The sequence below is a fragment of the Amblyomma maculatum genome, chromosome 11 (genome assembly GCF_055883805.1).
Source record: "Amblyomma maculatum isolate TAMU_Amacu chromosome 11, ASM5588380v1, whole genome shotgun sequence".
In the NCBI taxonomy this organism is placed as follows: domain Eukaryota; kingdom Metazoa; phylum Arthropoda; class Arachnida; order Ixodida; family Ixodidae; genus Amblyomma; species Amblyomma maculatum.
This window is the reverse complement of record NC_139354.1, coordinates 5,317,205-5,342,950: the sequence shown is the minus strand read 5'-3', so window position 1 is coordinate 5,342,950 and position 25,746 is coordinate 5,317,205. Positions and strand designations below refer to the sequence as shown.

The 25,746-nt window shown below is 45.0% G+C and overlaps 1 protein-coding gene across 2 annotated transcripts in view; it reads right to left on the bottom strand.

Moving 5' to 3' along the window:
- Window positions 1–2,864: 2,864 nt before the first annotated feature.
- The window catches only part of Unr (cold shock domain-containing Unr), a 49,447-nt gene continuing 26,565 nt past the window's right edge, over window positions 2,865–25,746 (bottom strand). For both annotated transcript variants that reach the window (XM_084584724.1, XM_084584725.1), the window contains 5 exons: window positions 24,802–24,935; window positions 23,918–24,153; window positions 23,591–23,754; window positions 11,286–11,476; window positions 2,865–7,143 (listed from right to left, as the gene is read on the bottom strand). In XM_084584724.1, the coding sequence (XP_084440850.1) occupies window positions 6,828–7,143; window positions 11,286–11,476; window positions 23,591–23,754; window positions 23,918–24,153; window positions 24,802–24,935 (1,041 nt within the window). In that variant the 3' untranslated portion in view covers window positions 2,865–6,827. The remainder of the gene's footprint in view (window positions 7,144–11,285; window positions 11,477–23,590; window positions 23,755–23,917; window positions 24,154–24,801; window positions 24,936–25,746) is intronic.

The window sequence follows — 25,746 nt, the reverse complement described above, 5'->3', positions numbered from 1 at the left end:
GCCACAGAAGCGTGAGTACTTGGTTATCGAATTCACCTAATATCCCACTACTTTCAGAATCAATAGTTTGACGTCGCCAGATTATGGGCTTCAGAAAAGGGCGGTTGCCGCTATGAACAAGACGCCGTAATCATGCGTGCGTTCACAAAACGAGAACATGTTTTCATTTCAAGGATTATTACCGCTAATTTCAGAAAACTGGCTCCGCTGTCCCAGCATGCTGCCATATAGAAACATTTCCGTATTTAAATGCCGGAAACTGAAAAAAAAAAAAAAAAATCCCGAGTGCAGACAGCTGCTCACAAGGCAGCATAAAATGAGAGACGGCCTTTGAGATGTAATTTAGCATCGGTAGTAGTCTACACACGTCATTGGGTAGGCCAGTAGCTTTAGCATTCCTAGCGAAGACCCCCCTCGAGCAGCGATGCAGCATCACAGCAAATGTTTCACAAATACACCACGTAACCACGTTTTTTTCTCTCTTCCACCCCCCCCCCCCCCCCCTTTTAACCCCCCTTATTCCAGCGGTGCTTATCCAAACATTGCAGTGCTACTAACCAAGGCGGCACTTTCAGCGACTAGTGGCTCCAAGGCGAGCATCCAACGGCGCTGCGCAGCTTTCTTGAAATCGACGCACTTGCACTTCCAGCACTAGCACAGTCGGCATCCAGCATGCTTAGGCAGCAAAAGAGCAGCAGTTGTGGCTTCACAAAATCGCTTGCTGTCAGAGTCAAACATGACGGCCAACACTTGTTTCGAACTGCAAGCATCACAGTATATCCAGCATCCAAATGACACGGCTTGGGCCACTGCGTTTATAAAGCCTCAAAATGCGGCCGCAGCACCCCTTAATCCACAGGCACATACCACTAAGCCGTGGTAGAAGGATACGCGCTTGTCTGGCTAACCAACGCCCCAACGCCAGCGTCGGCGAAGCGTTTAATGGCGCGCGCGTGTGCGCCGCCATCTTTCTTTGGCGTAAAAAAAAATAGAAACAAGCAAAAAAAAACTTAAAGGAAGTGACGTCGTGTCACGTGCTTGCGCGTCAGAGCGTCGTCTGCTCGAGTGCTCCTACGGGATATGGTTTGTCAATACGCAACCCGCGTGCTCCAACACAGTAGTCTGGCGTCTTACCACTGCGGCGGGGCAGCACCCGGGTTCGATTCCAACCGCGGCGGTAGCGTTTCGATGGAGGCGAAACGAATACACGATGTCAGCGCACATTAAAGATCCCCAGGTGATCGAAATTACTCCCTAGCCCTCCACTAAGGCTCCTTCCTCGCTCTCTATCAACTTTCACTCCCACCTTACTCCCTTCCCTTACGGCGCGGTTCAGTTGTCCAAAGAAATAAGTGTGACAGATACCGCGCCTTTCCCTACCTGTGAACAATTATGAAGTTGTATCCCAATACAGTAACAAGATTCCCCTTCCATATGGTTGTCACCAGAACAGGTATGGTCACACGAGTCACATTTAGATACATACATCAAAGAGCCATCCTTTAAATTACTGCTCACTCTTGCTGAAACAAGCTTTAGACTAAATTCTCATAGGCCAGTGCAAATATTTATCATAGTGTGCATTTTTCACCACATAGAAAAATTATTGCCAGCTCAAGCCGTTGCCATGTTTGCTGTATAAAGAGGCCGGTAGGAAGAAACTTTGACTAGATAATAGCGTGACATTGGTAATTATGAAACAGAAGCATGGTCAAGGGAACATCCTCGTATTTCAAACACGTATGCTTACAAATAGCACCTAGATGAAAGCTGGAATACAGCTGAAAAACAATGCCTCAAGGCTTTTGATACGATTTGTGTGCTCGCACTTTCTGGCCAAACAGCAACGCATCCTTCTTGAGTACCAGACTGTCACAGGGAGCAGTATTTTAATGCATTAGGTGCTCCAAATCTGAGAAAACTGTCCATCATCGAAGACCCGCAAGAAGCGATGAAAGAAAATAATGATTGCTAATTTAATGTGACTGGACCAATCGCCAATGTTTAGCGCTGGTGCTCCAATCAGGCTGCATATGTTCATTAGCATACAGTCGTAATATACCACATTACGTGAAGGACTGCTCTAGAGAGAGATAAATCCCCACTTTGACCACAACAAAAAACATGCCTGCATGGCCTAGAAGCGGGTCCAGGACTCGACTCGGTTGGATTCCCATCTGGAAGCTAAGAGAGTTTGAAGCTCCTGTCAACGCCCTGACAGAGACAAACAGCAGCGAGACTAATGAACAGGAGCTCAAGTGCTACTTCACTAAGAACCAGGAACATACCAACAGGAATCCAACCCACAATATTTGGGCTGGGAGCAAAGCACACATTAACACAATTTTAATCATCCCAAAAAGTTTGCTTATGCCCAGTAAATGTTAACCAAATTCGCTTTCCAACAGGTGCTTCAGCAAGCAGACTGTGACTGTGATGTCACAGGTAGGTTCAGGCCAGGTCGACTATTTTCGTTCACTCCTCTTATGTAAAAAAAAAAAAAAAAAAAAAAAAAAAAAACACCTTCAGCAGCCAGACGACGAGGGAACCGAAAATGCATTGCACTTTTCGCACGCCTCTCATGGCATCAAACCTGGGTGCGATACTGTGGTCAATGCTGCTATTGGAACCAAATGACACTGAAGAAATTAGAGTTCGTTATCTACTAGGCATAGACGAATCTCATCTGGTGTTCCCTGTATAAAAATGTTTTGTGAACCATCTCAAATCTAGAAAAAGAGAAAAAGTTTGCATGTCTACTGCTTCAGAACATCTGCAGACTTCAGTACTGTGCTCACCAAGTCATGACACCTAGCAGAAGGTAAGGTTTTTTTTTTTTAATACAGAAATACAAGGACCAAATGTTGGCTAGAAACATTCTTTTTAATGTCTTCCATTACAAAGACTCACTTTTTTGCGCCCGATCTGAAAGACCGCAGCATTTAGAAACATTGGACAAAAATAAAAGGGCTTCTTGGAAACTGCGAGGAATAACACTGTTGATTTAGACACTGATCACCAACCCTTCCATGGTCTGTTTTGTTAAGTCAGATTTGTCTTGGATATAAGTGTGCTGATATCTGCGATGACAAACTCATTAGTATCCCCCACTCCATAACACAATTATTATTTGTATAAAGTAGTCGCTCTCTTTCTCTTCACGACATCACGCTATTGAGACATCATATCGTAATGAGATGATGTCACTATTCCCTCAAAGCTGGGCCTCGCCTACACTGCCTGTCATCATGGAAGGGCCCTTTACTTTCGAGGCAGGTTACTGACAAGCGTTTGCTCAACACTTGTCCTTTTGATGGTACCGACTCCGACTCCACTACAGTACACATTCCAGTTCTTAGTGAACAAAAGACTTGCATTTCAAATTTTGAGCAGCATGCAACACACACACAACCAAATGTCCTACCTGGAAACAAAAAATAAAAGACAATTAAACAGCACCATACAACAAAACGGAAAATGTGCCTTCACACCTCCCGTTTATGCGAGGCGCGCCAACAGGCTACGATGGACACACTATGGTAACTGCCTGCTGTCACAATTTCACACATTCTCCTTCTTGCTGCCCTGTATAAACTTGTACGTCAAAGTGTCCAAAAATACCTCATAGGATTTCAGCTATGATTCAGGCTGTCACCTTTGACAGGCATCATTCTACATGGTGCCACTGTGCAAATGAGGTATCTCTTTCAGAAGTAAAAAAAATTCCCTGTAACGTTAAAGAAACAATAAAGAAAAAATGGCATGGCTACATGAAACGTCGAACTCCAAAGAACAAAAGTTGCTGGGCTAGAAAGACTAACACCTAAAATGTACGCATAAAGACAGCCGGCCAGATGGTTATGCTATGAAATTTTAAAATATAACACACTCCGATTAAAAATACCACAGAAAAGAGATTTTTTTCATGACTGCCCTTGTTCCAACGTTTAGAAGATTCATCTTTTATGGAATTTCACTGACTGCACAATGCTGATTAACAACCTGACCATATTCAAGTTCCCGAAAGAACAGATTGCCATCGTGTCGACAGAGGTACACAGCCCCTGGTGAACTTATTTTGCTGTCACAAGTAATAAATAAAAAAAAAAGTCCTGGTAAGAACAGCATAACTAAAGAAAGCCAGCTCTGACACCACACTGCTCCAACACTCTGCACCATGTCTTATATCCTTCACATATACACTTGACAAATTATTTATCTTAATCCATCTTGATACGAGACCAGTGTAACTCGATCGTAAAACTGGAGGCTACTGTCCCAGATGTTCGAGTGTTGCTCAATCAAATAATGCATGCAAGGCAAATTAGCATATATATATATATATATATATATATCATGAATACAGCCACCAATAATTGCTCCAAAGGGGCTGGTACGTCACGTCCATTTTCAATGCAGGTCCTAGAAGATTCAAATGCCTCATGAAACAAATGCAAAATCTCATGGATTCGGAAGGCAGCTGGCCACATCCGGTCCAGCGCTAAAAACAACTCGCAGCAAAACCGCACGTGCAGCTTTGAACCCAGGGGAGGCCTGCAAAGTAGCCCAGCAAGGACAGACAGGTTGATTAAACTAAAAGCAAACGAGGAATGCCAACAATCCCTCTAACACTCTTGCGTAGCTTGCGCAATTTTTCCTACATCAATGCTCTCAGACAATTACATTAAGCAGAGATGAATGCGTACACCACAGGTCCCAATGCCATCTGTGAATATCGGCAAGAGTAAAAAAAAAAAAAGCTCTAGATACATGGTTTCAAAAAGGAACAAAGGCTTCTTGAAAGGCAGCATGCAAGAAGCACAAGACATACAGCAAAGAGCTGAGGAAAGAATATTTGCTAAGAACAGGGAATGAGGGAATCAGAACAACACTTTCTCTGAATCAGTAAAATAATACGGTAACACTTAAATGACAAGTATAAAAAAAAAAAATCTAACATGACAGCTTAAATCGGGAACACGGAGCAAATAGGACATCCTTAGTATTGTGCGTGCAAAATCAGTACACGAAGTTGCGATTTGTTTGTTTTAAGGCCATTCACGATGCATTCACTCTCACACTTCACAGCCTTGCAGCCATTTCAAGAATAGTGGCACTCGGCACATTGGATAGGTATCCATAAACTTATCTCTCTCCCGCCACACTCGCTGTTTTGAAAAACGTGACTTTTGGCAACATCCAAATCAAGCAATACTGCTGCAGACTGCTTAGGCAAAAACACAGCACACCAATCGTAAGGCAATGCTAGCAGAAATTTAAGATTCAAATCGACTTAAGGCAATCAAGACATAATAAAGTCTTCACAATCTAGTGCTGTTTTGTAAAGAAACAGGCACCAAGTTGAGGATAGAAAAAAAAAAAATCTTCCTCCTTCTTCAAAAGAAACTCAAACGAGTTCCACATTATATTATGAAGTATCCATAAGCGGAAATTTGTGGATATCGATCTCATCAAACATTCTGTACTCTTGTTTCGACCAATTTGGGGTTCAACTGGGAGTTTCAGGAACGCCTCAAACCCGTTTCCTGCGCAAAAATCATTCAATACTGCTGAAAGGGTATGAAATCGGGACAGTGACTGCCAAAACGGCCGCTATCGGCTCTGAAATGGAGTACTACTTGCAGAGACCGGGAGAGACCGAAATGTTCTAACAGACCAAGGAAGCAGAGACCGGGAGAGACCGAAATGTTCCAACAGACAAGGGAAGAAACCATAGTCATATTGCCATGAGTATACCCTCACAAGAGGCCACTGCTTTCACACGGGAGTCGGGGGAGAGTTGGGGTTGTCAGTGGAAGCTGTGAAGACTTCATAAGAGAAGAAAAATTATGAATCAGGGTGCAGAAAGATTAGGCAGCCAACAGCTACAAACAAAACGCACCTTCAGTTTGTTTTTCTTCATTCGTTGCTTGAATAATCACACACGAACAAACATGCACACAGGAAAACATAGCATTGTTCTGCAACTCCAAAAGGCTGCCGAAAAATGGCAAATGGAACGAAAGGGGAGAGGACGTTGAAATATGAATAAAAGAAATGAAAGAAGAGCATTAAGCAGAGTCCGGAGAAATGGGAAAAAATTAGGATCACACAGAGAAAGAAATGGAGAAAAGCTAGATGCAAGTGGATGGATGTTTGAAAAAGCACATACAAACAAGCCAGAAAACGACTTCAGGATGCTAGCAGACATTAAAAAAAAAAAAAAAGCAGGCTCCTCAAAGGTCTGCTTTGATGTTTTCAGCAAACGAGCTTGTGAGAGCACCTGCACTGGGTGATATAAACAAGAACTATTACTAACCAACAAAGAAGAGTGAAGAAACAAACACAGATACGTGACAGAAAAGAGAACACTACTCGGTACTACCTTCTCCTCGCATCAAGAACATAATGCAATTTCTGATACGCTTCCAACATCAGTTTCCAAGACTTCAACGACTGAAAAACATACTTGCACCCCGTCAACCTCTCAAAAATAATGCAAGCAAAAGAAAAAACACATGCACACAGTCACACACATTCGAAACAAGAGAATATGTAACATTTGTCATTTTCTTTTTTTCCTCTTTCATTTCCAAGAAAATGAAACATGATGGGCGGAAAAAAAATCCAGGACGCGCACGGGGGCGCAAAACCAACAGATGGCCGCCATAGAGGGAGGAAAAAAACAGTCTTGCCGCACATTTGTTTTTCATACACCACAGGACAAAGAAATGCTGGCAGCAAACAGAAAGATTGAAAGAAAATAGAGGGAAATAAAACAGCTCTCAAGACACTCATCGGGTTTCTTTCTTTTTTTTTTTTTTTTTTCATGCTTGGACTTCGGCTTCAATTGGAGCTGTAGCATCAGAAAGCGAGTTGGTGACCTCCATTTCATCCGACTTGGCTGTTGTGTTGGCATCGTCTTCGGCTTCGGTTTGGGGGTTCATATCCTCCCCCTCCTCCTCGACCAGTGTAGCAGAAGCTGCCGGATTAGCTTCAGCTCCTCCCCGGCTGGCAAATCCATTGGTGCCATCAGGACCACGCGGCTGCCGGACAATGATGATGCGAGGACCAGAATCTTCGGTGGAGAGGGTTCGTAGCCGGCTCACAAGACGCTCAGGACGCTGTGTTGGCTGTGGCTCGCTGCAGACATTTTTTGAGAAACAGTAAGCACGCTTTCAGCCATTAAGCAGACTGATTTCATCAAATGTTGTGATGTTGGCCATTTGATTGTACTGAAGAGTAAATTTCAGCATTAGACGTGCCAAATTGTCATGGCAATATTAAGTGCACTGTTTGGCAGAACACTGTCAATGGCATTCAGTCTGTAGAAGGCAAACAAAGTGTGCGCTTAGTCAAACATACAAGAGGCTTTGTTTCCATTTATGCTGTGTGGCTAATCATGTATAACCAATAGGGGTATGTGGACATTCTTTTCTATTTACTGCTTTTTGGCATCGTGCCCATCGGTGCGTGATTTCCACTCGTAACAATACGAAGGTTGTTTGGCCTGCGAGGTAGGACTAAAGGAGGGCAAAGGCATTTTGACCAGGGATATTGAAATTTTAAAATAAGAATCGAATACCAATATAAAAAAAATGCCCCTGAATACTGAATATCTGTTTGGTATTACAGGAACCTTCTGCACTAATAGATTCTGTCACCAACGCTTACAAGATATACTGTACGGCCTCTGCAACCAAAATAACTGACCCCGAACCATGCAAAAAATTTAAAGCATGATGTGCGCAGAGATTATACTGCTTGCTTATATACAGCATGCAGTATGCTACCTGCACTGTGGGCAAGCAAGCATTAAGTCGCGAAATTAAATCTCTGCAATTAGGAGTAAGACCTCCTTAATTCAGCTTTCAGCAGAGTGGAAGAAATCACCTGAATGTCAAGCTATCCAATGCCTATCTCTCGCGACAAGGCTATTTATTCTATAGCACAAACAAATAAGAATACATTCTATACTCCGTTTCATATATCAAGTGCCACACTGCCAAAGCTACAGCTCTTGTTTGCGTTCTCCGCATCCGCGATGAAAAATAGTTCCCGCTCTTGACGAGAGGAAATAATAGTTATTTTGTCTGCAAGCCTAATACATCTTACATTTGCCATCAACTTCATAAAGAGCACCTATTTTAGAGAGAAAGGATGGGATTCGGTAAAATTGTATGTCTTTTATGTCGTTTTCGTTCGTGTCGCGTTTTCGCTGCCCCGCAACCTTGCCAGCTGTGCCACTAGATGGCGCTGGCTGTGCCCTCCGCGCTGCGCATCGCTTTTTGAGAAAATGATTCTTCGGTGCGCATTTTTTTTTATAAGATCCGCACTGCGAAGATGTCTAGACACGCGAAGCAAGTTATTGCAAACGTGTATGCTCTGAATAGAGCCCGTTTCCGCAGGAACCACTCGGTCACAAAACGAGCGCGTAGTGATACGCCTCCTTTTTTTTTTCCTTGCTGACTACTCGCGTAGCTTTCGCTGCGTTGCACCTCATGTATGAAACGGAGTATAGAGCACAGCGACCGACGGGTGCATAATTTCAGCATGCTGGAAGGACGCGAACATGAGTGAAAGGGAAGATACATCGGCATTTGGACAGTGACATGCAACAAAAGAAACAGTGACCTGCCAGGAAGCATCCAGAAGAGGTTCAAGTGCTGGCAAATGGAATGCCGGGAGCAGAGGTTGCTGCGCACTGGCGACTAAGCTCAGAAAACGAAACTATGCAGCCCAGCTATTCACTGGCCGAGTGACCCTGCTATCATAGCCATGACAGCCATTACAGGCACGTCGGAGGGGCAGGTTTCATCGTGTTCCACACCACATATGATGTGGGAAAGCTCGTTGATGAAATTTCGCAGGAAGTCCAATCATAGCAGCTATTGAATGAGATCGGCCTATGGGATAGAATACAAAATGGTTATTGCTGTATTGTTTCCCTGAGTTTTAGAACACTTGCCAGATCATTTTCATCAGATGTTGTAATTTAATTTGTGAGAGTCTGCGCAGCACCACTCCATCACTCACGAATATTCACTAAATTTCAGAAAATCAAACTTTTGAATCATCGAGCAGAAGATTGAAGGTGCCACCACATTAACCGACATTTCTAAATGTGACGTTTGACGAGACCATCTCAGCTGATAGCAACTTGGCAGTGGAACCTAAACTGACTGAGAAATCACCAATTGGTGGAATAGCATTGAGTGCCCCCAAACAAGGACTGCATCATTTTTTTAATAAATATGTCCTTGCATGAATAAATATATTCTTGCATGGGAGCCAGCATCCCATTTTTTTCTTCAACACAGATTGAAAGGTATAGCTTTATATTTAAACTAAGAATTGAAATAAAAATTGTGCGTCATACCTTTGTGTTTGTCCATCTTTGAGTGCCCCTTGGTACGGTTTATTAGCGGTGCTCTTTACAGGAATTTCGGCATATACTTTTAAGATGAATCACATACTGAACAAATTTTTACTAATATCCAGCCTCGTAATAGTGAGGTTTGACTGTATTGGTACCGTTTCTAATTCAATTCTAACGTGCCCTCAATTGTAAGGTTCACCGGGTTTTCACTATTTCGCAACCAAAAGAACCTTGCTCTCTTTTACGTCAAGAAGCCCTTATTTGCAACACTTCTAATGCCACGAGAGTAACTGCACCTTTGCCTCAATCGCACTTTTCTGTCGTTTTCCAGTTCACCTTCAAAGCAAAGATCCGCGCCTTTTCACGACACCGATGACAATAAGATGTTGCTTATGTAGTTTCACATTAGTACAGTTAAGTCTCGTAATAAGAGACACTGTTACAAGAAACACTCAGTTATAAGAGACATTTAAAAATGGTTTGGTTGGTTTTCCTTTGTCTGCCATGTTAACAACATTGCATACTCTTGTATGGTTACAAGACACACTCGGTGGTTACTCAAGACAACTTTTTCGAGTCTCTGGAGTAAAATCATCACTATTTAAAAGACACAACCCAGGAGTGCTCATGCAATGCAGCTGAAGCATACCCACTCGTACTTGATGCACTTCAGATTCCCTCAGCTAAATTCTGTTCCATGTCAGCATCCTTTTTGCAGTGTATGTTTCGAACTGAGGAGTGCTTCCCCATCATTGGAAGATCAAAACGACATCATTGTTTCAGCCACTGGCATCACATTACTGTCACCTACGAAACTAATCAAAATGCATGAATGATATCCAGCATTTTTAACTGCTCGCTGTTAAAATTTGATCACAAGATAAAAGCTCAGAATCCTGATGTCTCTATGTGGACAATGCTTCTTGCAGCACCAAAGTTCTCAGGCTCAAAGCCACCAAAGTTATTTTTTCCCTCCAAACTCCACACCCTACCTCCAACCAATAGACAAAGGCATTATACGCTCTGTCAAGGTGCTGTACAAAACAAGGTTGGTAGAACGCCTGTTGCTTGACAGGCAGCAAGACTGTACAATAGTAACTGATGCGAAGTTTGCTGTTCAGGTGATTTCAGCTGTCTAGAATGGCCTGAGAAATGAAGCTGTGAAAAATTGTTTCAGACAAGCAGGCTTTAAATGTGGTGACATGATGTAAGAGGGCCCATATATGGATACTGTAGAAAGCTTCCTTGAAGATGAAGCATGGGTGAGCATCCAAGAGACTGCTGAGGTACCATAATGTTTTGAGGAATTTGTATCTGCAGATGTGGATCTTGTGTGCTCCTGAAGAGCTTTCAGACTGTGCAATTCTCGAGCAAGTAAATAGCACATGTGCCATAGAGGACTACGAGGACATTTCTGAGGAAAGGTGTCAGCATCTGAGGGTGACGAGCATGTGTATGTGATTCATAGGTATTTTAGCAACAGGAAGGCTTGCAAAGTGAAGTGCTTTACCTCCAGAATTTGGGAAAGAATACACTCTGCACTCACAAAAATACATACTAGTATGAATAACTTCTTTAAGCTTTCCTGAACAATTTCCTGTTAAAGCTTGTGAATGCATTTATTCTGATGTGCAGTAAACTGATCAACACAGTGCTTTTAGAATTTTTGGTTACAAGAGACATCTTTTTCGTGTCCCTTGAGTGTCTCTAGTAATGAGGTTTTACTGTATTCGATTCTAGCAGAGAGCTCCTCAAAGAAGTTCGACATATTGTGCAAGTCAAAATTATGGCGATTCAAAACATCGGTCAGCAAGTGTACTCAAGCCCTACTAAACTGCTTGGAAGGAAATCCCCTCGGCGCCTTTACTTTTGACGAGGGCTTTGCATGCTAGAAAGCAATACTGACCCCACTTTGATGACGCTGCAGGCGGCATACTTCTTGGTGCGCTGGTTGTAGACCACCACAAACTCGACGCGGTCACCCACCTGCAGGTGGCCACCTGACTTCACCTCAGAAGTGTGGAAGAAGAGTTTGCGCCCCTCCTCCGCTTCGTACGACAAGAAGCCGAACTGGCCCTTGATTGCCTCCACAGTGGCCTGCGAAGCATACAATACACAGGCTGGCCACAACGAACTTAGACTTTCAGCCCACAGCCAAAGTGGTCCAGAAAAAAATATTAGTCTACAAGAGGTTAGCCCCAACAGACATAACCCTAGAGAAGACAAATGAGAGCATGCTATGCATGTTTAAGCATAGTGCCGCGAACTATTGTATTCTTTGTTGCTACTGGCATGTGGCCTTACCACTTTGTAGTCCGCAGAACGACCTTGTGCGCTTGGTATGTTCACGCTCAGTGCTGCCAAGGCGTAGCTTTATCAGTCTTTGTAGTGCAAGATTGCACCAAGATTTATCTCGAATGACTCAAGCAACTTTCGCCTGCTTCCAGACTGTTCCAGCTTCTTTAGGCCAGTCTATCTCGATGCCTGCTTGCAGATTTTGAATTGAGCACCGATGAGTGCTTCAAGCATTCCTAGTTCAATAACCACCGACCTCTGCCGACAGGTTACTTTAGGGGGGACACTGGTCTTAAAGCTATTTCTTATTTCTAAGCCGATAATATTGAAATTACCATCTCGCTCAGTTTTCTGCACTGATTTTAAATATACCTTTCTTTTTCTTGAAAACCAATTAGAACTCAAGTTATGCAGTATTAATTAGTCCTTAATTAGTACCACGGTGAAGAAAAAATGACTGGGTAGAATATTTTTTTTTTTGCATGACTCCATAGTCTAATGCATAGAGAATGCAATGTTCAATGCAGTTTTACCATTTTATGTCTGTGTAAAATTTGTAGAACATTGAACATCAACATTCAGGATATGCTATTTTTAGGCATTCAGAAGTTGCAAAGTAATTATTGATGCCCAATAGAGGAATTCTGCCTTGAACATTGCAACCCCTGCTCCTTCAGCTTCCTTTTGCAAAAAGAAAAAAAAAATTACACCTGTATCTGCTCCAGGTGCGGAGATATCGACATACCAAACCAGTCGGGTGTCCAAAATTTATTAAATGCTGATGATAATATGTACTATCATGAGCAATATGAGCAAGAACACACAAGCGCAGGGCAGATAGCCTCAAAACCCCCTTGGGTTGATACACTGCGGCCGCTGTGGGAAACAAAGTGGAAAGGGCGCCGTGGTTCCATTAACTGTTGTCACTCCCGCCTTACTAGCGTTACTGCGAAACGGCAGCTAATTGCGACCGACATAACCGGCATTGCAGCATAACCGCCTTATCATCGCTAGCGCGGCAGCTAATTGCGCTAGCGATGATAAGGCGGTTATGAAGCGCAGATCATGGACCATGCTATCTGCAGTTCTGCGCCAGATACAGCCTTAACCTTTTCTTTTCTTACTTTTTTATATAGGTGTGAGTGCGTGGCAAGCATGCTGCAACGAGCTTTTTCTGGTCAACTTATTTTAATGGCCTATGATATGGCCAGTCACACATCTCACGCAGATGTTCAAATTTGTGTAGAACAAGAAGTAAAAATGCTTCGTCACGGCCGGCACGCCTCTTTAAAAAATTTATCTTTAAGGGGGGACGCGACCTTTGAAAACCGAAAAATCGCGAAACAGTCGATTTTTGAAAGATTATATATTCCAGTAGTACGTCTTATAGACTACCATTTCTGTAATTATCAATGCCCAACTCGCCGTAGAAATACTCGAAATTAATTATTTAACAAGCGGCGGCAGCCGCGGAGCAGCGAGCAAACGCCGAAAATTCCCAAACTTCGCGCGCGCGCCATTTCTCTCCCGCTGAACTGAGCGCCGCCATCTTGGTCTTGTTTTGTTTGTGAATTCTTGCGCTTTCTTCTGCCACCCTCGGCGGCAGCGACGGCGGCGCGGTCGAGGCGTGGCTTGCTTCCAATTGGGAGCCTCGTGGCGGCTTTCAAGTTTCCCGCGCTCGAATTCAAGGCTGCGATTGGGCAAAGCGCGCGCTCCGCGAGAACGCGGGGGATCGGGCGACTACTATTGGCTGCTGCGGCCGCTGACGCGTCGGTCTCCGCCGGCTACCTCCCCGCGTCGTCTGCTACGGCTCTTTGCTTGCTGTCGTTGTTGGCTGTCTTTGTACTTCTCGTGCGTTCTGTTCGCCTTTCGCCATTTTTGCGATCGCTGGATTTACAATCTCTCGTCGTGCCCTCTGAACGGTTTCGTGCAACGTGTTAAACGTTGCGTGGTCGCTCACGATGCCTCGAGATGCGACACGCATTCAGTGCGAACTTGGCTAGCCTCTTTTTTTTTTTTTTTTTTTTTTCTTTTCTTTTCTTTCCGGCGCTTATGCCGCGTTGGGGCAACACCTCCTAGGAGGTGTTGGTTTGGGCCGCTGCTTGTTCCTCCGGCGAGATACCGCGAGAGATAAACCGGGAAACCGCTTGCTTCGTCTGCGCCGCCCATCATGCTAGGGCGAAATGCCGCGGGGGAATCGGGAATGCCGATTGTCGCGGCTTGCAGAGCACAGGATCGACGGATCTCAGCATGTGGAAAGAGATCCGCGGCACCAAGGCGTTCGCTGTAGCCGATCGAGCCGAGATCGACGGAGCGCCATAGCCCTAATGTATATTTTGACGATCGCACCGGACTTGTTCGTGATAATTGCGAGTGTTCGGCTTAAGTGGGGCCGTTATAAGTGGGCCCGACTGTACCTGAATAAACTTTTGAGGGCAAGGCAAGTCCATGTATTCAAAATATTATGTCTGGAATTTGTCATAATTAATTTGGTTAATCAACATAGGTCTAACTGATAACAAAAAATCCAGTTCTACGCTATTTTTCAGCAAGAAAATTTAGAAAAAGGGCTTTGTTTTGCCCTGAGGAACCTATCTAGGAATCAGCATGACAAATTGCACAATGCCAGTACCTTTCGCAATTTCTACAGGCTTGATATAAAGGACCTATTCGAACCAGTTTGATATGCTTCTGTAACTTGAGAACTAGCGTGCACAATTGTATGAAACTTGGTGGTTTTTCATTTGTTAATGTCATGAGCCTGTCTTGAAAATTTCATCATGATAACTTGAGAAACAAAAAAGTTATTGTTCTCTCAACCTTTGAGAGCCGTTTTCTCAGAATCAATTTTTTGCACGGTGTGGCTGCTAGGGAGTCATAGCTCAAGAACCGCTTATTGGATTTTCATGAGGTTTTTTTTGTTATACCCGGTTATATCGAACCCGGATATATCGAATTTTGGTTATATCGAACTCACAAAATATCCCCTTGAAAATCCCATGTAAAAGTATAGGAAAGCCGCGTCATATATCGAACTCAATTTCACCGGTCGTTCGATATATCAAACTCAGCACCATGCACTGGAAAGTGTGCCTTCCCCAAAGGCGATCGCATTACCCTTGGCCGTTTGCCGCGTGACGTTTTCGAGCCACGGGCGGAAGGAATGAGAGGGGACAGTTCGGCGACGGCTGCTCTGGGCAGCGCCGCGCCCATTCCCCAAAGGCGCGCGCATCTGCAGTTGTCGTTTCCCGCGCGCCAACACATGATGTTTGCAAGCCATGTGCGTGGGTGTGCCCATTCTTTTGCTGAGCTATCTCTCTCCTTCAGCACGCGCAACGCATGCGCCAAGCCAGCTCAGCCCGTTTTCCGACAGACGTCGGACGCTTTCTCCAGCGTGTGTTGCGAACCCTCAGCGTGCGGCGGCGCGGCGATGGACGTGGCTATGGCGCCTGCGGATGTTAAAAAGCGGCCGTTCATTTCTTTTTTTTTTTTTTTTTTTTTTGCGAGAGATATCCTTTCTTATCGTTGTGCTGTACCACGGCCGGTCTCGAGGGAGAGAGCGCGCGCTCTTTCTTACAGCCTTTTCAATCGCCGCGTGAACAATGGGAACTTTTCTCCTTGAGCCACGCTCTCCGCCGCCGCAAGGGGCGCGACCTGCTCACTGTTCGCTCCTCATCTGCTTCAGTGGCAGCGGGTGGCTTTTGCCTGGTTTCGCGCTGTCGCCCGCGGGTTTCGTGGTGAGTGCAGCCCCTAAATGAAAGATTACAGAAGGTAGATGCTGCAGCTGTATCCTGTCAGCGTGCACGTGAATGGAGTCTTCATATTAAAAAAACACTGTCGCTCAGCAAACGCTCGACAAGCATATGACATGTATTGCGGCATGGTATCTACTTTTGTTCATTTTAATCTCAATTTTTGCCCAAGCCTGTACAAGAAGATGAATAAAAAAAAGTGAATGAGCAGTGATCACATCGAAGCTTCTTCAAGGCAAACATAACAGCAACAATGACAGAACTGTCTTTCAGCGCTAGATGAGAAACCATTGAGGTAACACCGAAGATAAAAATAATTTATAAAAATGTAATGTAAGTTGCACAATGCTTGCATGACATAAAGTATTAGTAGTATAACGTCAGAGTTAACGCTTTTAAGTTTTATTTTCAATTTTGCTCTAATTTATAAACCAGCAAATGTTTTATGTTGTATTATAAACATTATTTTAATTTTGCAAATAAACGTTGATTTAATGAAATGTTTACATGATATCATAATTATTTCATGAAAAAACAGGAAATCTATTTCAAGCACTAATTCCTAGCAATATTTTCTTTCTTTTTCTAGTATGTTTTTGAACTAATAGTTCCTTATAACTATCTGTGCAGTAATGCCTGCCTTAGAGAGCAATCGCTGCCCCATTATTTTGGTAGAATGCTTTGCTTATTACACATTCGCTATTGTTACTCAAGGGACACTCCTCAATAATGGATATAAAAGCTTTTCTCTGTGCTATTTATTCAGAGGTGACTATAGGAGTTGTATGTCGCGCTGTATTGCGCGCCTAGGCACCTAGTGTAGACACCGACGAAATCATTTCAGCTCTGCTGCAATCAGTAATCGAGGAACTGAAAGAAGTGATGGCATCTCCTGTCATCCCATTACCCACTGTCACGTATTCTGGTTTAGCTTACGTCTCTGGATACATTAATTGTAAAGTTAATCGCTGACTTCGGGTGTGACGCTTGTGCTATCCTTCTTGAAACCAGCGAAAGAAGCAGCCCCATGTACACTATTCTGCGAAGACAAGATTCTAGCGGACTGCATTATCCAAAACCAGAGTTTTTAGCCCTCTTGGACAAGGTTGTGTCTTTTTTTGAAAAAGCTGTCGTGCACCTACCACACACAAATGTCCTTGAAGTCCTTCAAATCTTAATCCAGCCAGCACTTGAGAACTCACCTTTGCTGAGTTGCCTGGAAGGCATTGACAATAGCCATGCTATAAGGTCCGCTTCTTTAATATGCGAGAAATTTCTCAGAATCCTTCTTGTCAATTATGCTAAGAAGGTGACAGACAGGAACGAAAGGCCAGCTCCTTATGTGCACGAACCGTCCAGAAAGATTTTGAGACTTTAATTTTCTAGCCGCATGTACCGTTTTGATGAATGAGTGCAATGTGTTAACTTTGAAGGACATTTTTTTTTTATTGCTTGCTGCTCTTTTCAATTATGCATATCTGTTTAAGCCCATTTCCGTGATTAAATGTTTTTTTTATCACTGGTATTCAACTGACTACGACTGTATACGTGTGCGTCAGTCGCGAGACTATACGTACAGTTGAATCCCGCCACAACGAATACCGCCACAACGAAATTTCCGCGACAACGAATAATTTTTTATTCCCCGCGAGTATCCTATAAGAATTAATGGCCTAAATTTCTCTGCACAACGAACCATTTTTGCAGAGCGTTTCCGCTTCAACGAAATTTTCGCGTTCAAAATCGAAACCGAAACTAGTTTTATTGGCGAGAAGTCCAAGTCAAATCCAAAGCCACATTAAGCATGAAATCACGTGATTGCAGTTCCGCCATTTTGGCTTTGTGTCGTGGTCGCGTTGTTCACTCGCTGCCTTTCTCTTCGACAACGACGAGTTTTCATCCGCAGGACACGATGGCAACGCAAGTGAAAAAACGCAAAACTCTTTCCCTTGAGCAAAAAGCTCAAATAATCGCCCAAGCAGAAAGCGGAAGGAAGAAAGCGGCAATTGCTGAAGACTTCGGAATTCCTGCAAGTTCGCTGTCAACGATACTAGGCAATAAGGACAGCGTGAGAATGGCACTTGCTTCAGGCACATCCTCGAAGCACAAAAAGGTGACGCGGCCCCTCCATGAAGAGTAGGACAAAGCAGTGCATGCGTGGTTTGTGGAAGCACGAGCCAGCAACGTCCCCCTGTCCGGAAGCATCGTCCAGCAGAAAGCCTTGAACTATGCATGCCTACTTGGCATTGATGATTTTAAAGCCAGCATTGGCTGGCTAAACCGTTTCAAGGCCCGCCATAACATCGTTGGAAAAGTGTTGTGCGGCGAGTCAATGTCAGCAGACGTGGACGGAGCAGCTGCTTGGAAGGCGAGTAACATGGCCGGAATTTTAAGCAACTTCGCGCCTGCAGACATTTACAACGCCGACGAGACCGGGCTATTCTACGAGATGTTGCCGGCTAGGACGCTCGACTTCAAGGGGCAGCGCTGTCACGGCGGCAAACACAGCAAAAAACGCATCACAGTGCTGCTTTGCACAAACATGGATGGCTCGGACAAGCGTCCGCTGTTAGTCATAGGCAAAAGTGCCAAGCCGCGCTGTTTTAAGGGAACTCGTAGCCTACCTGTGCAGTACAAGGCGAACAACAAGTCATGGATGACCCGCGCTATTTTCACCGAGTGGATGATGGCATTCGACCGCGACATGAAGCGGCAGGGCCGTAAAGTTTGCTTGCTTTTGGACAATTGTTCAGCGCATCACTCCGACGAAGTCAAGCTCACTAACACGGAGCTGAGGTTTTTCCCTCCCAATTGCACGTCTGTCTTACAGCCTCTCGATCAGGGCGTGATTCTTAGCCTGAAGCGCGCTTACCGCGGGAGGTTAATTCAGCGGCTGCTTTTTAACACTGAAACCGGCCGAGACACGAAGGTGGACTTGTACGTGGCACTGCAGATTATGTCTGCTGCCTGGAGCACACTGGGGCGCTCAGTAATTGTGAACTGTTTCAGGCACGCCGGATTTGCCGAAGGTCGACCCGTACACTCTGCTGGCCTAACACCAGGCGTTACAGACGACGACGAAGAGGCGTCACCGGCTCCGGGGATCGCGGCCGCCTGGAAAACGCTGGGAGAAATAGGAACCGTGCCGCCTAATCTCGAGCTCGACGAATACATCGGCGCTGACGCTTGTGTTGTTGTTCACGAAGATGTGAGTGATGAGCAGATCATAAAAGCTGCCCGGAATGATAAGGACTCTTCCGATGAAGAAGACGACGACGTACAGGAAGCGCCGGCTGCGGCAACCGCCGTACAGGTGATGGACGCTTTTGATGTCATCAGGAATTTCGTTGCTGTCCGAGACGACGATGTTGCAATGGGTTTGCTGACCGAGTGCGAAAATCGCGTGACGGCGTTGCTCGCCGTGAAGCGTAAGCAAACCAAGCTTACAGATTTTTGGCATTAAACGCCTTTGCTGCTGCTTGGGCAATTCTTTCTGCGTTTCACGTCAAATTTTTGCGATAACGAAGTTCCGCCAGATCGAATTTTTTTTCGTGCACCGTGAATTTCGTTATAGCGGGATTCAACTGTATACATCTGCTGTCTTTCAACCTACTGATTTGTATTAAACGAAGCTAGAACAGCCCACTTCACTAGAAAACTGAAATTTTAACTGTATGCGTAAATTTTTGTTCCTTACTCTGAATCTGAGACGTGCTATGAATTTTCGTCACTGCCTCTTTTGCTCTAAACGAAAACGGCAGCGGTTGACAGAATACTTGGAATATCCACCGAACAGTTTGCCATGCACTAGCGTCAGGTCGCGCAATACCTGCTTACAGCTTTCAAAGGCACACTGCATAAAATGGTACATATAGTTTTGTGAAAAATTTAGCGGCAAAAAGTGTTGATGTAAGTGCACCCGAAACTTCATTCGACCGTGCGCGACAGCACTGACGAAGGCGCGCGCACGCGCATTATTGACTATTTTATTGCTCATACACGATAAATCAGACGCTGATTACGGCTTCTTCCTATAGCCATATGGGGTGAAATATCAGGACCTGCCAGATGCAACCGATGCGGGCGGAGCAAAGAGCGAGCGTGCGTTTCCCTTGCGCGTGAACGGCTGTAGCGGAGGAGCAGCAGTGGGGCGGTGCCGACCCCACTGAGGCGCGGCGGGCGGTGGAAACAGACCCCATTGGAGAGGCCGTAAGAGAAGAGAGAAACGCGCTCTCCCTCGAGACCGGCCGTGGCTGTACGCGCGGCGTAGCGTAAGATATGGCGGCTGCGGACGTTAAGAAGCGGCAGGGTTTCTTCTTTTATTTTGTTTTTTTTTTTTGTTTTTGCGGGATGTTTATTTTATTTATTTTTTTATCGTTTATCCTTGCATGTATGAATCAGCGAAAGCACGCGGTCAGCTGCTGCGATCATGACGCCCGCCCCAAGCGCGGCGCGATAAATCGAACCAGGCTTGCGCAATCAAGCCATCACGGGCACTCTGCCAAGTTCGCTCCCCGCCACCGCAGGAGCTCTAAAAAGACAAACGCGCCCCGATGTTATCATCGCTGCGCAGCATCTTGGCACGCTGCCAATGAGCTGTGGATGAGGCGACCGAAACGGACTGACGCGCGCCATCGACATGCAAGCGAAAATGCTCGCGATTTCTGCCGCCGCGGCGACACAGAAACCTTGTTTTGAGCTGCCGCGGTGGCTCGAGCGGCGAGAGGGACGCAGTTCCAACAAGTTTGAAAATTTTCGCTCTGTCGCTGCCACGCGTCGCTGAGATCGCACAGTCGCTTGCATGTGAGCCAGCTGGCCTTAACGCTTTTTTCTTTTTTTTTTTTTAAATTCTCGGGTGCAAAAGTGGAGGGTGGGTTCATTATGCGAGTGGGTTGATTACGCGACAAATACGGTATCGTTTTTTCGCATCGTAAGTACCGTCACAAGCCGATTTCTGTATATCGAATTATCAATATATCGAACTATTTCGCGACCCCCTTCGAGTTCGATATATCCGGGTTCGACTCTTGATGGAACAGCGCAAAACATCGGGACAAGAGACAAGCGCTGCTTACAACTGGTTTTTATTTCGAAGAAACGTTGCTTCTTATACCTTCATCACCCTCTCGAAAAGCACATGCGTCGCAACCATATCGTTCAAGCGTCCACAAAAAAGCATAAGACACATAATCGCAGATATTTATAATCACATTTTTAACATGTCAAATTCTTTCTTAGTCAAAGCAACGGACGGTGTGCTGACACAATCGTCGCGCAGACTCGCTATCGAAGCTGCCTCGATTATTTCCCGGACTAGCTGGTCTTTGTGATTAGCCAAAGCTTTGCATTTTTGGAAAACCGGTGCACAACTAGTTGAAGGGCAATCTCTACAATGGATTCCCAGGTTCCTGCAAGCTTGCTCGAAATTATTTTTGTGTTCTAGCAGCCTTTCATTCATGCACCTGCCAGTCTGCCCAATGTACTGTTTACCGCAAGTCACTGGCAACGAATAAACAAGGCCTTCGGTGCACTCCACAAAGGGGGTTCGATGCTTTATCGTGCATCCCTGCTTCTTTTTGGTCGGATCGGAGTTGACTCGTCTGCACAGACTTTTGAGTTTATTAGGAGCAGTCATCACTACATTCACGCCAGACTGCTCCTAATAAACTCAAAAGTCTGTGCAGACGAGTCAACTCCGATCCGACCAAAAAGAAGCAGGGATGCACGATAAAGCATCGAACCCCCTTTGTGGAGTGCACCGAAGGCCTTGTTTATTCGTTGCCAGTGACTTGCGGTAAACAGTACATTGGGCAGACTGGCAGGTGCATGAATGAAAGGCTGCTAGAACACAAAAATAATTTCGAGCAAGCTTGCAGGAACCTGGGAATCCATTGTAGAGATTGCCCTTCAACTAGTTGTGCACCGGTTTTCCAAAAATGCAAAGCTTTGGCTAATCACAAAGACCAGCTAGTCCGGGAAATAATCGAGGCAGCTTCGATAGCGAGTCTGCGCGACGATTGTGTCAGCACACCGTCCGTTGCTTTGACTAAGAAAAAATTTGACATGTTAAAAATGTGATTATAAATATCTGCGATTATGTGTCTTATGCTTTTTTGTGGACGCTTGAACGATATGGTTGCGACGCATGTGCTTTTCGAGAGGGTGATGAAGGTATAAGAAGCAACGTTTCTTCGAAATAAAAACCAGTTGTAAGCAGCGCTTGTCTCTTGTCCCGATGTTTTGCGCTGTTCCATCAAGAATGAATAACCAACATGCTCAAGCTGCTGTCCTGGCGGGTTCGACTGTATACCTAAGTAAAATTCTGAGGGCAAGACAATGTTTTTTTCTAAATATTTCATGTGTAATTAGGGGCAGTCAATTAAAATATTGTTAAATCAGGTGTAAATTTGAACACTAAATTTGGGGCTCTACTAAAATTTTTCAGTGAGGAAATTTGGAAAAAGGGAATTGTCTTGCCCTGGGGAAACTATCCAGGAATGACCATAACAAATTTTACACTGCTAGCACATTTTGCAAATTCTCCAGGCCCGCCCCTAGGGACCTATGTAAACTATCTTGATATCTTGATATACTCCTCTAACTTGAGAACCGATAAGCCCAGCTCCATGAAACTTGGTAGTTCTTCAAATGTGTGTACTATGAGCATACCCTGAAAATTTCATTCAAATACCTCAAGAAATAAAAAAGTTGGTGTTCAAGGGTAGCCTCCCCCCTTAAGGTCTCTTCAACTTGGCTGCACCAGCTGTAGTGCAGCATCGCTGTCCTCGTTTTACCGGTGCCACGTGCACCATCTGCACTTCTCTCCTCGTTTTGTCAAAGTGCAGCACTAGTTCTGCACGAGTTCTCGCCCATCCTGCACTCACTCCAAAGGAGGTACAGTGTACGCGCAGCTTGGCCAAGAGCAGACGATGCTGCACATATAGCAGTACGTGGCCACAATATGGAACTTTCGCGCACATTGTCCTATGCAGCCTTTTATTTATTTTTTTTTTGTACCGTGTTGTGTCGCACTGGACTTTACCTAAGATGATGGGTAGCTGAGAAGAAATCAGTTGCGATCGACCGAGTCATTTCTGTCGTGCCAAGTATGTGTGAGAGACCCATCCCCACGATAGCATGTACAGCGACTCTGCGACATCAAACTTGTCGCCCACAGAGTACATAGATGTCTAAGAGTCGATATACACCGTGCAATGAAGCACATGCGTCTTTTCAGCAGCAACGCTTATGAACAGAAGACCGGAGCCTTGGATTTATACCGCTGAACCAGTCAACCATCTCATTAGGCAGTGGGCTTTCATCAATATTGGAAAGCTGTAGGGTAGCATGACAAAAGGTAGTTTCAGACTTGTAAATGAACTAGGGCAATAATGCCTTGTCTGCACCACTAATGTATCAAAGGTTTAAACCAATAGTAATGATAGATAACTATGCCTCAAAAGGAAAACCCAAGATGAGGGTGACAATCAGGGCCCCACCCCACCCCACATCACACACATACATGCAGGGGCTTGGGTCCCTGGCTCCACCAACTACAGGAGGTTTCTGGCCCCAGGTCCTGTTAAGCCACCAATGCGCTTTAGGCAGGTTCCAGACACTTCCAGACACTGGGAAGTTTGTTGTACAATTATCTGCCTCAGGCTCCCTCCCCCCCCCCCCCCCCCCTCGACGCATATACGGACCTCAACGACCTCAATCAACGCGTGCCAGTAACCTCCAAACACAAATTAAGATTGCTCCACAGACAGAACTGTAATCTACTTTCATGATGATTCAAATGGACCTGAGGTGTACAGTCACCTGCATCTCATTAGGATCTGGTACGGGGTGCATGCGGCGTGCGAGTCAAATTGTTCTACCGTATTGGGTAAATATATGAAGGTTTGTCGGGATTATGTGCTAGAGCAGAGGTGGCACTTGTTAGAATAGGTAAGGCACGAGAGGAATTTGACAGGCAGAATAGGCTCCACACAAAATTACAGCACCAATTATATCGACACCTACCCATACAGACTCAAACATCTGTTCCTGCTGCCTCAAAACAAGGGAACGGGAAACAACTTACAGTAAAGGTCTCCGTTAAAACATTGTTCCGGCACGTAGCGTGATTTGCCAAACAACCAGAATTCCACCACCAACCAACCTGAACACGGGCCCGCACGGCCACAACGTTGACGGCGCGCTCCGTGCCTGACCCCGTGATGGCGACCTGAAACTGCACCACGTCATTCTTTTGGAGCAGCTCGTGCTTGTCGGAGAGGCTTGTGATGCCAAACGGGTAGGTGGGCACGGGCTCAGCACTCTCCCCTGCCAAGGAAAGGGCCCATGTATTTGGTGAAATTAATTTTACCAAAAGCACCAAAGAATTTGTTCACATGCAGAGAGGCTATAAAACAGCTACTGGCTACTGCTGAAGAAAAAGTACGAAATCCTGCACAATATGTGCCAAAACAAGGCCCCCTCGGCTCACCTGAGACAGTGAGGCGAATGAGCCCTGCATACTGCTCCTGGTCTGGGTTGAAGCAGCGGACAGGCCGCTCGACGGTACCGTTGAGCACATCGGACTTGACCACTTCCTGGTGGTCGGTGAGCGTGCCAGCTGGCAGCTTGCGCACGCACTCGGCGCTTCGCTTGGTGCCTTTGAGCACCATACCGTACTCCACCTCCTGACCTGGCTCCAAGCTCTGTGGGTTGCCCTCAAACACACTGCACGCAAAGAAGCAGGCAGACGCTATTAGTACAACTTATGTACAGCAAAAAAAGATAGCGCCAAAGGTAATAATTTGGTCTGGTCTGGTTCGGTTTATGGGGCTTAACGCCTCAAAGCAACTCGGGCATGGGACTTTACTATGCACGGACATCGCACTGCACATGGGTGCCTTGCTGTACGCCTCTATCGAAAAACAGCTGCCAAGGCCAGGATTCATTCCTGCGTCCTAGGGTTCAGCAGTCAAGCAGCCTAACCACCGAGCCACCATGGCGGGCTAAAGGTAATTGGACATAATCTAAAGCGAGCCTACCTGCTCTCAAGTATCACTAGAAACTGAAGCTAGGAAAGCTAGAGATCTCGTAGAATCTCATTAATCTGTGTCAAAACACCACTCGGTTCCAGGCTTACAAGACGTCCTGTCTTGTATCTTCATCAAATTGGGAAACACACGACATCAGGTTACAATGCATATGACTGGAGCTTTCTTCAAGAGAAAAAAGCCAAGTGCTCAGCAAAATCAAGAACAAAAGCACTTTATTTTGTTTTTCTCTTTTCATTGACTAGCAGAATTCAATGACTCGCCAAACAGTGACACTAAACAGCACGTAAAAACGAAATTAGTGTCACCAACCAATAATAATCACCTGAAATGGAAGAAGACATCCTGGTTGTGCTCCTCGTTCTCGATGAAACCGAAGCTCTCCTTGAGGGCCGCGATGTAGCCGCGGTGTGTGTACCGGAAGCCATTGCGGCCACCACGCCCCTTGCCAGACTCTCCCTACAAGCAATCAAAGAACAGGTCAGCTCTCTTATGTCAGGCATGACATACAGAAAGAGCTGTGCCGATGATAACTTTAAGAAGTTTCTCTCATTTGGGAAGATCACTTGAACTAACGCGTAAGCACGAGCTAAAACTCAAAAGTGCTAAAGAAAAGTATATTCACACACTGGACATTAAAATGGAAAAAAAAAAAAAATCCTATCTTTTTTGGCCCTACATAAGGGAATGCAGATCAGATTCAGCTGGAATACGTGAAATCACTAGTAATAATCAGATTTTATCAGATGACAAAGAAAAAGAAATTTGTTTTAATAACTACTGTCAATCTGTTTTTTCAACTAAGGATGTGAGCAGTCAGCGACAGTACACAAGCTATGCACTGTTAATGCAACCAGTTGAAATAAGTGTAAGAGGAATTGTAGCGCTCCTACATAATACAGATGAGACAAAGGCATGCATCCAGACAGCATTTCACCCCATTTACTCAAGCGCTGTGCTCATCCTGTTTCACAATATCTATATTTTAATACAAAATATTTGGATACAGGTTTCTTACTACACGAATGGCAGGTAGCTCATGCTGTCCCAATTCATAAAGGCGGATCAATTTTCATAAGATATAGCTTTTGCAGCAAGCTTATGTTTTCACAACCATAAGTGAAATCCATGTCATGGAGAGCAATGTGCAAACACTCCAATGGAGAACGATTTATTTTTTCAATAATTTTGCTGTTGCCGACTTTGCCTGCTTGAGAAACTTCTCTGTATATGTTTGCTCAAAACAAGTTCCACTCTGGTGCCCTTTCAC